The 13405-nt window shown below is 51.7% G+C and overlaps 4 protein-coding genes across 4 annotated transcripts; 2 read left to right on the top strand and 2 right to left on the bottom strand.

Moving 5' to 3' along the window:
- The first annotated feature begins 21 nt into the window (after window positions 1-21).
- PSV08DRAFT_292482 (uncharacterized protein) lies at window positions 22-980 on the top strand. The gene is made up of 4 exons (XM_014225825.2): window positions 22-165; window positions 217-288; window positions 345-452; window positions 515-980. Exons 1-4 carry the CDS (start codon window positions 136-138, stop codon window positions 557-559), a joined length of 255 nt encoding a protein of 84 aa, XP_014081300.1. The 5' UTR covers window positions 22-135; the 3' UTR covers window positions 560-980.
- Window positions 981-1010: 30 nt separating this feature from the next.
- PSV08DRAFT_201178 (kinase-like domain-containing protein) lies at window positions 1011-2469 on the bottom strand. Its single transcript, XM_014225824.1, has 4 exons — window positions 2330-2469; window positions 2164-2262; window positions 1887-2083; window positions 1011-1823 (listed from the first exon to the last, which is right to left on the bottom strand). The coding sequence occupies exons 1-4, from the start codon at window positions 2426-2428 to the stop codon at window positions 1109-1111; spliced, it is 1110 nt and encodes a 369-aa protein (XP_014081299.1). The 5' UTR covers window positions 2429-2469; the 3' UTR covers window positions 1011-1108.
- A 1198-nt stretch (window positions 2470-3667) lies between these two features.
- Window positions 3668-6105, top strand: PSV08DRAFT_401343 (uncharacterized protein; the record flags this gene model as incomplete). The annotated part of the gene is made up of 2 exons (XM_014225823.2): window positions 3668-3990; window positions 4052-6105. 2 exons carry the CDS (start codon window positions 3668-3670, stop codon window positions 6075-6077), a joined length of 2349 nt encoding a protein of 782 aa, XP_014081298.2. The 3' UTR covers window positions 6078-6105.
- Window positions 6106-6900: 795 nt separating this feature from the next.
- PSV08DRAFT_409308 (n-acetyltransferase-like protein) lies at window positions 6901-13148 on the bottom strand (the record flags this gene model as incomplete). Its single annotated transcript, XM_014225821.2, has 7 exons — window positions 13093-13148; window positions 12564-12900; window positions 10877-12505; window positions 10595-10822; window positions 8854-10202; window positions 7194-8814; window positions 6901-7123 (listed from the first exon to the last, which is right to left on the bottom strand). Exons 2-7 carry the CDS (start codon window positions 12869-12871, stop codon window positions 6901-6903), a joined length of 5358 nt encoding a protein of 1785 aa, XP_014081296.2. The 5' UTR covers window positions 12872-12900; window positions 13093-13148.
- Between the last annotated feature and the right edge of the window lie 257 nt (window positions 13149-13405).

Here is a 13405-nt window from a genome sequence, read left to right as displayed (position 1 = left end):
TAGCACTTGCTCTTGCTTGTCGAACACCACGCGCGACTCCAGTTTACCCACAACCGACACGAGCGTAGTCACCTAAACGCCCAGTTACCGCCTACAAAACAACCAATCTCTCTTCGCTTTACCACCGCTTCCAACATGCCTCAAGCACAGCCCGAGTTGAAGAAGGTAAGCTTCGAATTGCTGTCTCCAAATCCACTCTTACTGACCCAGCCATAGTACCTGGAGAAGCGCGTCCTCGTGCAGTTGAACGGCAGTCGCAAAGTCATGGGTATTCTCCGTGGATACGACGTAAGCTCATTCCGCATCCCCCCCCGATCTCACCAAACAAAGCTCACACCGCGCAGGTCTACCTAAACATTGTGCTTGACGAAGCGCTTGAGGAAAAGGCTGGTGGCGAAAAGGTGCGCATCGGTATGGTTGTTATTCGTGGAAATGCCGTAGTCATGCTTGAAGTACGAATTTCCCTATGTCCCTAACAAATGTAGTGAATCATAAGCTAACCAACCTGCTCCAGGCCCTCGACCGTATCAACCAAGACGTCCCCAAGATCGGACGGTAAAGAGTGTGTGTACACGACCTGACATGAGGAAGCAAAAGTCATCGGCATACCAGATAAAGCATCAAAGCAGAAAGCGATATGGCACAGAGTATGGAAAGATTATTTCACGGCGCATATGGCGTATAAGGCGCGAAGAGAAACTACTGGGCATGCCTTGACCAGGTTTCCCTCTTCACTTTTCCTTTTCACTGCCTGGTCTCCTCCTTTCCTGAGCAGTTTACCATTTACAGAGAACAGTGTTTTATTGTTCTTCTTGCGCGACATCTGTGTTGACAGACTGGATTATTTACGCGATATATAGTACCCTCGATATGACCATAGCAGAGAGGGGCCACTAATAGAGCATTCGAGGGGGCCACAAGTAGGATCCGAGTCATATGGTCGATAGAGAAAGAAATCAAATCAGTGCCATGGGCTCCAACCATTCAGCATTTCCAACACCGGAATCGGGTAAAGCAACAGCTTTTCAATTGGATGCCAAAACATGACTTCCTTTATTGCGCTTAATATTGATCTACTGACAACTGAACACAGCGGCTACAGTCACGCCTACAGCTTAGCCTTCTCATTCTCTCTCTTAACCTCCTGCACAAGCTCCCACGCAATCTCAGCATACGGCCTCATCATCTGCCCATACTCCTGCGCCTGCGCACTACTCGCCTGCCTCAACGCATACCGCGCCGCAATACCCTGCATGATGATAGCAAGCCTATACGTACTAAACGCATTCCCCCACGTGAAATCCGGGCGAGGATCCCACCCTGCGACCTCGGAGTACCACGCGATAAGCTGCTCGCAGGTGGGTAGCCCGGGTGTAGCTCCGGACTGAAAGCCCTGGTGCGCACGCCCAATCGACATTGCAGTTTGGCTAGACGCCGTGATGTACGGGGACAAGACGTTGTTCAAGTCGGAAAGCGGGTGACCAATGGTACTCATTTCCCAGTCTAGGATGCCGATGACGCGGGGTTCCGTCTTGTGGAAGACGACGTTGTCGATTTTGTAGTCGCCGTGGACGAAAGTCGCGCGGTCCTTTGGTTGAGTGCGGTGATCGCTGAAGAAGGCGACCATGTCGTCTTGGTGCGGGATCTTACCGACGGGTTCGCCGGTTTCTTTATCTTTGGCGGAAGCTTGGGATTGAGAGATTGTGTTGAAGGTTGCGATTTGGCGGGTGTAGAAGCCCGAGGATTTGCCGTAAGAGGCGAGGTTTACGGAGGAAGGGGATACGCGGTGGAATTTTGCGAGGGTTGTGATGGCGGAGTGCCACCTGACAGGGCAGGTTAGTTAATTGTATCGAGGTTGAACAAAGTGTTTGGTGTTCAGGACATACATTTTTGTTCGTTCCTCTGGAGTTACATCAGGAAGGACGGGGTCTTCGAAAATACGGCCGTCGAGAAACTCCATGATGTAGAAGTCGGTGCCAATGACTTTTTCGTCTTGACAGAGACATAGTGCTCGTGGAACGGGGACGTCGGTGTTTTCCAGTGCATGGATGATGCGGTATTCACGATCGACTTTGTGTGCAGTCTGCGAGCAAGCAAGCAAGCAGGTTAGCTTTCTTTTTTCTCGGTGGTTGAAAGAGGAGTGATGTGTAGAAGTGTGTGTACCTTTGACAGGAGCTGACCCGGAGGCTTCTTCCTCAAGACATACTTCTTTCCGGTCTTATCCGTCAACTGGTATGTCGGGTTCGATTGTCCATAACCAAACTAGCTTCTGTATCAGCAAATCGTGTTCCTTGGGCCAAGCTTGATTCCCATTCCACTACATACGCACCTGCTTCACATCCAAGGGAACCTTGATTTCAGGAACATGAGCGGAGATGTAGCGCTCCAAGGAGGCTACATCAATGGGCTGCCGAACATTGCCAGCCATGGTGGGTGCGTCTGGAGAGAGCGCATGGCAAGCGCGGGCGCACAGTGATGTAGCTGGCGCGGTTGAGCATCACCGAGCCATGAGCCTCGGCAATTGTTGGACATGGGGGAATCAGGCTCGGCGAGTCGGGAGTGGCTGCATCTCCGCAGCGAGCTGAATCGGGATGAGCATGAGCATTGGAAAAAGACTTGTTCAATACAGATCAACATAAAAAAGGAGTTGTGTTTCCTTGACATTTGGGTCCGTTATGTCCGACACTGATTCCAAAAGTCTTTTTTTACTCTTGATGGTTGTCATGCCTCTACACATATTCCTTGGCTTAATCTGAAACAGATGCTCGTAATAGCACCCACTCTAATAAGTGAAAGCAGCAGATACGGCATCTCCATCTAAATAGCACGATGGAGTATTTTTTGCGAGATTGTCTGCATACACGCAGGCCGCCAGGGGAACTTGTGGAAGTGCTGGTCCGGGCGATATGACCTCACGTGCCCACGCGTTTGCGCATGTTCGGCACGCAAGGGCCAGCTCGCGGGTCTGTGGGCAAAGGCACGGCTCCCACTTCAACGTACGGTCCACGGTTCATCAGACGTTTTCCATTTCCTTGTACAAGGCCAATGTGCTGAGCGTGTCCACGCAGATGGAAACGTATATCCTTAGACCTATCGTCCACCATCCCCTGTAGAGACGGGGGGCAGCGTTGAATGCAACTTGTCTTGCCAAAACCGCTGAGGTGTCACAATTGACAACTGGCGACCCTCTCTATGTGTTGAGCCGGCTAGCATGCATCAGCGAGGACCTGCCTGCCATGCTAGGAGCAACCACAGCCTGGTGCTGGAGACTTTATTGGATCCGTTTTGGAACCAAGGACCGACGGCTGGTCACGGGCGGCCCTATCACACACAAGGTTTGGGTGACGTGATGCGGCCTTGTTGAGCGTGGTAAGTATCGCAGCGACATTTCCCCAAGGCGTCAAGCCGCAGAGTTTATAGGCGTCTTCATCCAGGGGAACGCGGGACGGGGCGCATAAAGAACAATTAGGAGCGCCATGTCGCCCAAATGGGATGATCGCAATTCATTGGGCAGCTGTCGGTTAAATAATCACGCTCTACCGTCGCCCATGACTTGGCTGTCCAGACCCCTGTAGTCCCCTCTTATCAAAACAAACACCGTCCTTGGTCTGTCCAACCTACCCTACACTAAGGAACAGGTCTACCCTGCGACAAACAACGCCCTGGCATGGCCTATCCCCAGACTCCTCGCCGCCTTGGGGCGCGACCGATGCTACATCCCACTGCCTCATCGCCCAACCTAAACGCCGCCAGCAAAAACATGGCCCGACAAGCCTCCCTCTCAGCACTCGTAGGCGGCAACTCGCCAGCACACCGCATGGGCGCCGACGGCCAGGACATTGATGTAGGCGACACCGTCGATGTCCCTGGTGGCATGGTCGGTGTCGTCAAGTTTGTCGGCAGCATTCGCGGCAAGCAAGGAGTCTTCGCCGGCGTCGAACTCAACAGAGAATACGCCGCGCGGGGCAAGAACAACGGCTCAGTCGATGGGTACGCATGCCCACCGCTCTTCTGAACACCCTCCTGGGCACATCCACTGATGGCGACACAGCACACAGTACTTTGACACTTCGATCCCCAACTCCGGCATCTTCCTCCCGGTCCATCGCGCCCAAAAGCGGGTCTCAGGAGGCTCATCTGACTTTGCGCCTGAGCCAGTCACACCTTCGTATCCCAACTTCAGCCTCTCCACCACCGAAAAACCAAACTTCGGCCACGATGCCCCAAAGTCGCAATTCTCCCAGTCCATCGGGCCCGGTGTTCGCGCAACCAGTCCCCAGGGCAAATCCAGCCTGGGCCGCTCCTTTGCACGTCCTGAATCGCCCTATCGTCAGAAGCAAGGCTTGAGTGCCTCACCGGCTCGCAGTGGCTCACGCACACCCTCTGGCTTCTCCAAGAGCGCAATCGGCGCACCTCCGCGCTTTGCAAGTCCGGCTCCTCCTCGCTTTGCCAGTCCTGTCCCCAGGGCTCCTCCTCTGCAGAAGCCGCGAACACCCGGCCCCCAGCGATCATACTCGCGGAGCAGCTCTCGCGTTGGCCAGCAAGATATTATTGAAGAAGACACTGAAACGACACCCATCGGCGCAGCGCGCACGAGCAATGATTCCATATCCAGTTACAAACATCGCCGCCCCGGCTCACGGCTGGGCTCCTCTCCCAGCGAAGAGGTGCAGCGGCTACAGGCGCTTTTGGATGAACGAGAGAGGCAACTGAAAGAGCAGGCTGCATCGCTGAGCGAAATGGAGGCAAGCCTTGCCGAGATCCAGAGCCTGATACCAGAAGACGGAATGGACATGGGGTCCGCGCATGGTAGCAACGAACCCACTGACGTAGCGCAATTGCGAGCACTCCTGCGAGAGAAGAACGATAAGATTGCCATGCTCACGTCCGAGTTTGACGCACATCGCTCTGACTTCCGAAGCACCATTGATACCCTTGAACTAGCCAGCACCGAAACCGAGCGTGTATACGAAAAGAAGGTCGAGGAGCTAACGGAAGAGCTACGGGAATATCAGTCTCGTACCGAAGACGTTGAGACTGTTGCTATGCAGCTAAAGCAACTCGAGGAGCTCGTGCAAGAGCTTGAGGAGGGCCTGGAAGATGCGCGTCGAGGCGAGGCAGAAGCTCGAGGGGAAGTGGAGTTCCTCAGGGGTGAAGTGGAGCGTGGCCGATCAGAGCTTCGTCGTGAGCGAGAGAAGGCCGCTGCAGCTCTGAAGGGTGCGGGTGCCATGGTCGATACGCCTCAAAGCCCAAGTCAAAGAGAGGTAGAGCAACGTGACGACGAGATCCGAGGGCTCAAAGCCATTATCCATTCCTTGAGTTCCGGTGGAGAAGAGCGTGTACGTTCGCCTCTATCACCACAAGGCCCTGCTGTGGACGCTGAAGAGCTTGCACAAGCAAAGGCAGATGCACAGCGCCTGGAGCGCGAAAAGGAAGAGCTCCGTGGTCTTGTGGAACGCAAGGCTTACCGCGAAGAAGAACTAGAGCGTGAGGTTGAAAAGTTAAAGAGCCAGCTCGGTCTTGCCGAGCAACGTGACAGCATGATTAGCAATGGCGTGTCGGAAGTCACAGCTGTACAGAAGAAGCCGTCGGATCGTGACTCCAAAGACACAATCATGAACTGGAAGGACTCGTCACAGCGCAACACTCCTCCCGCTCTTGCAATAATGCCCGAGTCCGACGGCCGCTCATCCGTCAACAGCAGCCATCTTTGGTGCGAGATCTGTGAGACGGGTGGCCATGACATCCTCAACTGCTCCGCCATGGGCGGTGATGCATCCACCTACTCCCGCACAAACGACAGCATCCACAACGGCAAAGACGGCGTCATTGAAGGCCTCCGCGGTCTCTCCATCTCCGACCGCTCTCTCTCCGAGCGCCGCCCATCCATCCTCACCCCTTCCAAGACCCCCGGTAGCGCGCCCACCGCCCCGCTCCCCAACCCTTCCCTCACCGCATCCAACTCCGACCTCGTTCCCCCTAAGGGCGCCGCCATTGCCGACCCAGACAAATGGTGTGCCCTGTGCGAAAGCGAGGGTCACGATGTTACGGCCTGCCCTAACGAAGATGCTTTCTAAGTAAAGCTTTGAACTCATGCCGACTATGCCAACCAAAACTTATCTACGTCCCCACCCTTTGATGAAGAATTCAACAATGCAGTTGAAGATTATACATAACGCAGGGCGTGTAATCACACCGAGACCTAAGCAAAAGAAAAGAAAGAAACAGGGGCAAAGCATGCTCTCACGACATCGCTCTCCCCAATCTCCCTACCTAAAATGCGTGTGTTTTGGGACCAGAGAGAACCTGTAGAAAGAAAGAAGATTGTTCCAAAGGCACACACACACACATGCACATATCCGTCCACCCTCTCTCCACATCAACGCCCTTCTTTGCATTTGGTTTTCAGTCCGTTTTTTTTTTCAAAGAGCGCATGATATCCCATTTCCCCCTCAATCTTCTCTTTTTGACAAACCCTTCTTTGGCAGTATTCCTTTTCTGGCATTTTTGGAGGGTTTTTCTCTTCCTTCGGTTCTTCAGTTGTGTTTATAACTGCCACCCCCATCCACACAACCCGACAAGTGTTATGTAGTAGCCTTTTATGTAGTCAACTTATTTTATCTTATCTCATCTTATTCCCCTTGTTTTCTCTTTCTTGATCAACTCGATTACTAATGCTATTGTTTAATATTTCATGTTTGTCTTGATTTCCTAGACAAATTACACTTGTGTAATGGACAAGAGATGTGCAAGTACGAGAGAGATTTCACTTTTCTTTCGTACTTTTATTACATTCGATATAAACAACACATGTACGTAGAAAATCCAGATTCGAAATTTTTTCAAAAAAAAAAACGGGATATCAAACGCCCATCCAACCTAATACCCTATGCATTCATCTCACGTCCTCTTCCCAGACTTATGCTTCTTACTCTTCTTCCCCGCACTCTCCTTGAACTTCTCAGCCTCCTTATACGCCTCCTCCACCGCCTCCCCTACTTTCCTCTTCTTCTCGCCCGTCTTGACAGACACCGTCATGCTGCCTGTAGCGCCCTTCTTCGCCGCATTGCTAATAGCGCGCTCGGCGTCTTCCCAATCGGCAGCTCCGGCACCGATTTCGTATCTATTGGAGGTAACACGAGTTAGCCAGAGCGTTCAAAAATAGGTAGAGTAAGAGGAGAAAAAAAACTTACTTGTGCAAAGGCAAAGCATCAATCATACTCCTCTGCCTCTCTCTATCCTCGGCAAGAAACTCCTCTCCACCCTCTTTCAACTCCTCTTCCAAGTTCTTCTCCAGCGGCTTGAAGCGGCCTGCATCCCCATCTGCCGTTCCTGCGTTCTCTTCAATTTCCATGACGTCAGGCATAGTTTCCTGGACTGCGCCCTCGACGATGCTGCGGAAGGCGGTGGCGACTTTGCGGATGATCTTGACGAACATGGCCATGAGCTGGCTGGCGTTTGCATCTTTGAGTTCTTTTTCCACATCGGAGAATTCTTTGCGCTGGAGGCCGATGGCGAGGAGGAGGGATTTTTGGATGCCGGTGAGTTTGACTGTGTCTTTGAGGCGGCCGGTGAAGTAGAGGTGGGCGATGGAAGGGAGCATGTCGAGGATGACGTGGTAGTCTAGCATATTGTTTGCATAGGATTCCAGGCGCTTGAGGTCGAAGGGGGTGAAGAGGGCGTCGAGTTCGGCTTTGCTGATGGGTTTTGCGGCGAGGTCGGCGTCGAGTTTGGATCCTGCTGAGGCAGACTCTTCTATCGAGAGGGATGTCGTGGATGGGAATGTGCGGAATTGATAGGAGAGGAGAGAGAGGAATCGCTTCTGGAAGTCCTTGGCAAAAGCTGCCACCCAGCTTCCATCTGATGAGGTAGTCTCGAGCGAGCGTAACATGATACATGTATGCTCTCCGGTCAGATCATTGGGTGTTTGCCGAAGGTACACTGGCACAAAGGATGCGCGTTTCCAGAACTTGTGCAACTGCGAGGTGAGGCCGTATGATACACCAACGTAGTCAAGCTTGGGAGACTTCAACTCTTGTAACCGAGCAAACAGCGGCGGCATCTCGCTTGCTTCCCTAACCTTGACGTTATCCTTAAGAAGTGATGCATCTTCCAAGTCTTCCTCTGTGACCCTTCGCATCTGCTCCACCTCTTGAGGCTCCGTCTCGGATAAGCTTGCGAGCTTGCCATCGTAGAAATCAACCAGGAGTTGCAGGGCCTTTGATCCGTATCCCATATTGACGTATTCCGGGTTTGTTGCTATCCGCACCACACGGGCACCCGACAGACTTGCAAAGTTCTCATCCTGGAATTGCTGAGACACAATCCATGGGATCAAGTCGCCACCTGCCCGCTGCCCTCTGCTCAAACTGTTCAGCACACTTTCCCTGCTGATCTGACCTTCCAATGCCACTTGAATGACACAAAGAGGCTCAGGAAGCTTGTTGTCCTCTGCAGGTCCGGTAAGGACGAACAAGTGGTGCGCAGGCGCATCGGACATGAGCTGTAAGTCGTTGGGCGTGTTCTTGTAGTGACTGGCAACATAGAGCGCCATCATCTTCTGCAAGAACTTTTCTGCAGCCGGATTGTAAGAGAAAAGTGTATCACGGTTTACGTGAAGGAGCTGGCACTTGTCAGGATGAGGGCATCCTTGTGTGGCTGATTTTCGGGGCAGGGTTGCGTCGAGACACAAGAGGTCGTTCATCCAGCGCTCGACGGAGTCGCCTGGTGCGTATCGTATGGGCTCTGAGAGCGTAATTTCTCGCAGCGAGCGACCTGTCATCGTAGTCTCTGAAGCATCCTTTGTCTCCTTTCCTGTTGAGCGATCTACGACGTGGGTCGAGCCGTTGGTACCCTTGCCTCGTGATTGTTCGCGAAGTTGCTGTATGAGCTTGAGAGACAGTGATCGGCCAGTACCTTCGTAACCGTTGATCGTCGAGGCCATGAAGACAAGGTAAGGACCCATGAGTTTCCGTACCAATGGCAGAGGAATAGCTGCAGCTTCGTCAATGACCAACAGCTCCGCTTGACCCAGAACATGCGAATCTTCTGGCTTGATATATTGAATCACTTGTCGGTGCTGGCGGTGTAACTCGATTCTTACAATCGCCTTGTTCTGGTCGGGTTGGGTGGACTGCATAATGGTGTAGTCCTGGTGATCGACATAGTTGAGCGAATCAAAACCCTTGAGGATGAATTCGAATAGCGTCTTCAAGTTCTCTGGACTTGGCGATGTGATGTAGATGTTGCTATAGCCGTGCGCAACTGCTGCTGCTACAGCCACACCCAAAGCTGCTGATTTACCTCGACCACGTGCTGCTGTTAGTGTAACCGTACTTCGCAGGGTCTTCTCCACGATTGCCTCGACAAATGTGAGGAGAGCCTTTGCCTGATCCACAGTCTTTGCGAGCTTGACCAGATCTCCAGTGGGAGGCGAGTCCGCTAGGGACTCTTTTATCTCTGCCAATTCCTTCGCCTTTGGTGTCTTGCCTTCCAACTCTGGGTCCGGTGGCGGTAATTGCTTGACGTGCTTTCCACCGGAAATGGGGAGCACATTAAGTTCATCGTCGACAACCAGGCAGCTATCACACTTTCCAAGTGACAACAGGAAGCGCTCATTGAAGCGCGCAACGACATCGCTATGCGCCTCTGTTCGGTATCTGGAGTGGATATCCATAGACATTGTATACAGCTGCTTCAAGCTGCTCATGCCCTTCAACAAGAGTATGACCAGTCCTCCACCTTCGACTGTCTCTATTGTCCGCGCAAGGAGGTTGGGCGTAAGCGCTTCGAAATCCTGCAGGATACACATGCCGTATGTGTTACCCAAAATCTTTTCCGTCTCTTTGTAGTAGACATATCGAATGTTCTGCGTCGAGATGAATAGTTCGAACGGATCCTCGGTGTCGACATCACGGATGCCGCGCTTGATCTCGTTCTTGATCTTCTTTTCGCGCTTCTTGCGGTGACTGGAAAATCCCAGTAGCTTGTTCTTATATGCCCATAGCACCGACTTGTTCAGCTTAACGTCGACGTTGAGCAGAATGTGGTAGAGGTTGACGATGACGTCCTTTTGGCGGTCGCCAACAACGACAAAGAAACTACGCTTCTTCTCCTGTGCGCCATTTCGAATCAGCGCCGGAATGCGGGAGTCGATGGCTTTCTTGGGCATCTTGAGAGCTGCGCAGGCGGCGGCGCCTCCTCTTCCGTAATCGAGTATATTTGGATGGCGCAGGCAATTATATAGCAGCAAATGAGTCGCAAGGTGCTATTGGGTGAACGGCAAGGGAATGGCACCTGCTGCTGGTGTTGTGATGGGATTGACGGCGCGAGGGAGCAAAAGTTCTGGCCGCCGAGGAAGCTTCAAAGGTTCCGAGAAAATAATTGTTATCGATAACAAAGTCGCGCTAGCACTGCACCCTTTAACGCGCCCACACTCGGTCCAATCAAAGCCTTTTATTGAGCTCGTAGTTCAAAAGTTAGGGTGTATGTTTATTTTCAATAGCTGAACTATGGAACGCCCTGAACTGTTCAATCTGATGTTTTCATGCAATCGACCTACACCCTCTTGCTCGCCTTCTCGCTCTCTGTGTACTTTTCCAACCCCACATGCTCATTGATCCAGTCCAGTACAACCTCATGCCACATCAGACTGTTCTCCGGGTTAAGCACCCAATGGTTCTCGTCTGGAAAGGTCAAGAATTGGCTCTCGATCCCCTTGCTTTGCAACACGTTGAATGCCGCCAGTCCCTCACCAATCGTCAGTCTGTAATCCAACTCACTGTGGATGACAAGCTGTGGTGTAGACCAGTTCTTTGTAAACCTGCATCATTAAATTAGCATCTGCTTAAAGCTGAATACATCTGGGTAGAAATACCTGCTTGGATCCCACTTATCCCAGCCATCATGGTTACCCCAGAGGGTGCCTTTGAGATCATGGAAGGGGAAGTAAAGTTCTTCAGAAGACATCTGGCCGTGCATGCTGAAGACGCCGTCGTGAGTTACAAGGGCTTTGAACTTGCGGCCTAGATCGTGACCTTGTATCCAATTCATCATGTAACCGCCGTAGGAGGCACCAAGAGCAACGGCGCGATCTGTGTCGACATAGCTGACGTTGGACTCGATGTATTTGAATCCCAACTCAAGGTCTTGGTATGGCAATCCACCCCACTGGCCTTGGATGGCATCAGTAAAGGCTTGGCCGTAGCTCGTGCTACCTGTTGGGTTTGGGCAGATGACGACGTAGCCTTGCTCGGCAAATACAGCCGGGTTCCATCGCGTGCTCCATCCATCGGTCCATGCGCCTTGTGGTCCACCATGAACCAGGTATGCCAGTGGATACTTCTCTTTCGACGAAAAGTTACTGGGCTTCATAACCCAAGCATGGACTTTGGTACCCTCCGCCGCGCCGTCCCAGTGGATCTCGTCGATTTGATGGCGCGATAACCCAAACATGGAGCCTGAGCGTGTGTTGGATGAAATGTACTTGGTAGTGAGATTTTCGGGATCCGAGTCGTATGGCCGGTCATCAATAGGCAGATTATATGTATCCACGCTATTAGGACGAGAACTCAGAGGTACCAGCGAGTATAAAGAGTTCTCAGTCAGGCTGGTAGAGGTTATGAATAAATCGCCGTTATCGAGGACATGTGCACCGCCGATAGTCCCGCCCTTCACAACCAGTGAGGGAAGAGGCTCTTTCTCACTACCTGGCTTAGGAGGACCAGCGCTGTACAGATTTCCACGACCGTGCGACTCCGCTGTGAAGTAGAGGTGCCAGTCATCAGGACTCCAAGCTATCGATTGCGGACTTTGGTCCCATTTGCCCTTGCCATCCTCAGAAGCGTAAAGAAGAGTGACCCGCGACGGGTCTTTGTAATCGTGAATGATGAATGCTTGGTTCTTATCTGACTCGTATCCATCAGTCTTCATGGACAAGAACGCGATCATCTTGCCAGAGTTTGACCAAACTGGAGAAGTACTCGCGCCTTCGAATCCGTCAATCGAAGTCTTTTTGATTTCAGGGATACCCTTTGAATGCAAGTCATCCCAAAATCCCTCGGCTGCGGAAACATAAATATTGGTCTTCGTATGGGTGGCTGGGTTCAAGTCAGGGTCCTTCGATGTGAAAACAAGACCATTCTTCGAGATATCAAAATGATCTTTGCCTCCAAATGGCTCAATTGGGCTCTCCAAAGAGGTACCCTTGAGTGCGTTCTTGAATGGTTGCTCCAATTTGAGAACTGTTGAGCTTTCTGATTTCTTCGTGCTCAACTTGCCAAGCCATATTGCGTTGCGGTTCTCAGTCACATAATGATCCCAATGGCGGACGAAGCCAGATTTGTATAGCTTTCCTGATGTATGAGATTTTTCGACCTTTTCTGGGTTGAAAATCGTGCCATCTGGCTTTGCCTTACCGACAAGTGCAAGCGCGTATGTACCATTGCCGAGTGAGTAGACCTTGGAATCGCTGACTGGACCCTCTAAAGTACCAGCTGTGTATTTGCTAGCAGCAAGTCAACGATTTAATGACAACAAAACAGTAATCTGAATGCCATACATACCTCTTTTCAAAATTCTCTGGTGACCCGATGACCAGCTCTGTTGTGCGATCGTCATTTGATTTCAACAAGAGCATTGTTTCATCATCGAGCCACGTAGGCTCGCTGAAAGCCTTGTCATCAGTCACCAAGCTAGTCTGTTGAGTTTCAACATCCAAAAGGCGAATCTCGGATTTCTTTTCATGCTCAGAGAAAGAGTAAGCCGATACAGAATACAAAATTTTTGATGCATCCGAGTTTGGGGAGCCATGAGATCTCCGAGGTGCTTCAAGGAGCACCTTGGGCGTAAACTTGGAGGCTCTGATCGTCATGATGATGGTGGCCTGCGAAAACCAGGCGCCTGTTGGAGATGTCAGCTTGCAAGATTATGAGATGGATAAATAAGATCGTTAGTCTTTGCGTTGTCGTATGCTTATGCCCAGCTCCGTTGCTAGGTCCATGATGCTCTCCCAACAAGCAATATGCAAGGATGCAGACCGCCACTTTGAGATGCCCTTGCAATAGATAAGGAGACACCAAAAGTGCTACTTACTAAGAGAGGTGTTCTTTCAAATGCGGGAATGTCTTGTAAGAACAAGAATGACAAGTAACAAATGTGAAAGAGCACCGTGGTAGACGTGGTACGTGGAACTACGCGGATGTGGTTGGCCGACCGACCCCTCACGCCAGCCACCCCAGCGGCTAGCGGCGCCCTTTGTGTCATCACTCACCGGTATTGCGCTACCCCGCTCGGGATCGAAGATGCTGCCTGTACAACCAAGGGTCTCGAACGCCGTGAGCTGCGTTGCTCACAGTATCTTGCAGTGAATATAAATTATAAAATTTCAAAAAACACTAAAATTCAG

Source organism: Bipolaris maydis (genome assembly GCF_028858645.1).
Source record: "Bipolaris maydis strain C4 unplaced genomic scaffold PSV08scaffold_6, whole genome shotgun sequence".
NCBI classification, from domain to species: Eukaryota; Fungi; Ascomycota; class Dothideomycetes; order Pleosporales; family Pleosporaceae; genus Bipolaris; species Bipolaris maydis.
The sequence above is the reverse complement of the archived record's forward strand: the minus strand, read 5'-3'. Positions and strand labels throughout refer to the sequence as shown.

Coding starts and splice junctions, on each gene's coding strand:
- PSV08DRAFT_292482 (XM_014225825.2), top strand. CDS start 136: ATGCCTCAAGCACAGCCCGAGTTGAAGAAG. Junction 166..216: donor CACAGCCCGAGTTGAAGAAG/GTAAGCTTCGAA, acceptor ACCCAGCCATAG/TACCTGGAGAAGCGCGTCCT. Junction 453..514: donor ATGCCGTAGTCATGCTTGAA/GTACGAATTTCC, acceptor AACCTGCTCCAG/GCCCTCGACCGTATCAACCA.
- PSV08DRAFT_201178 (XM_014225824.1), bottom strand. CDS start 2,428: ATGGCTGGCAATGTTCGGCAGCCCATTGATGTAGCCTCCTTGGAGCGC. Junction 2,263..2,329: donor TTCCCTTGGATGTGAAGCAG/GTGCGTATGTAG, acceptor TACAGAAGCTAG/TTTGGTTATGGACAATCGAA. Junction 2,084..2,163: donor CGGGTCAGCTCCTGTCAAAG/GTACACACACTT, acceptor GCTTGCTCGCAG/ACTGCACACAAAGTCGATCG.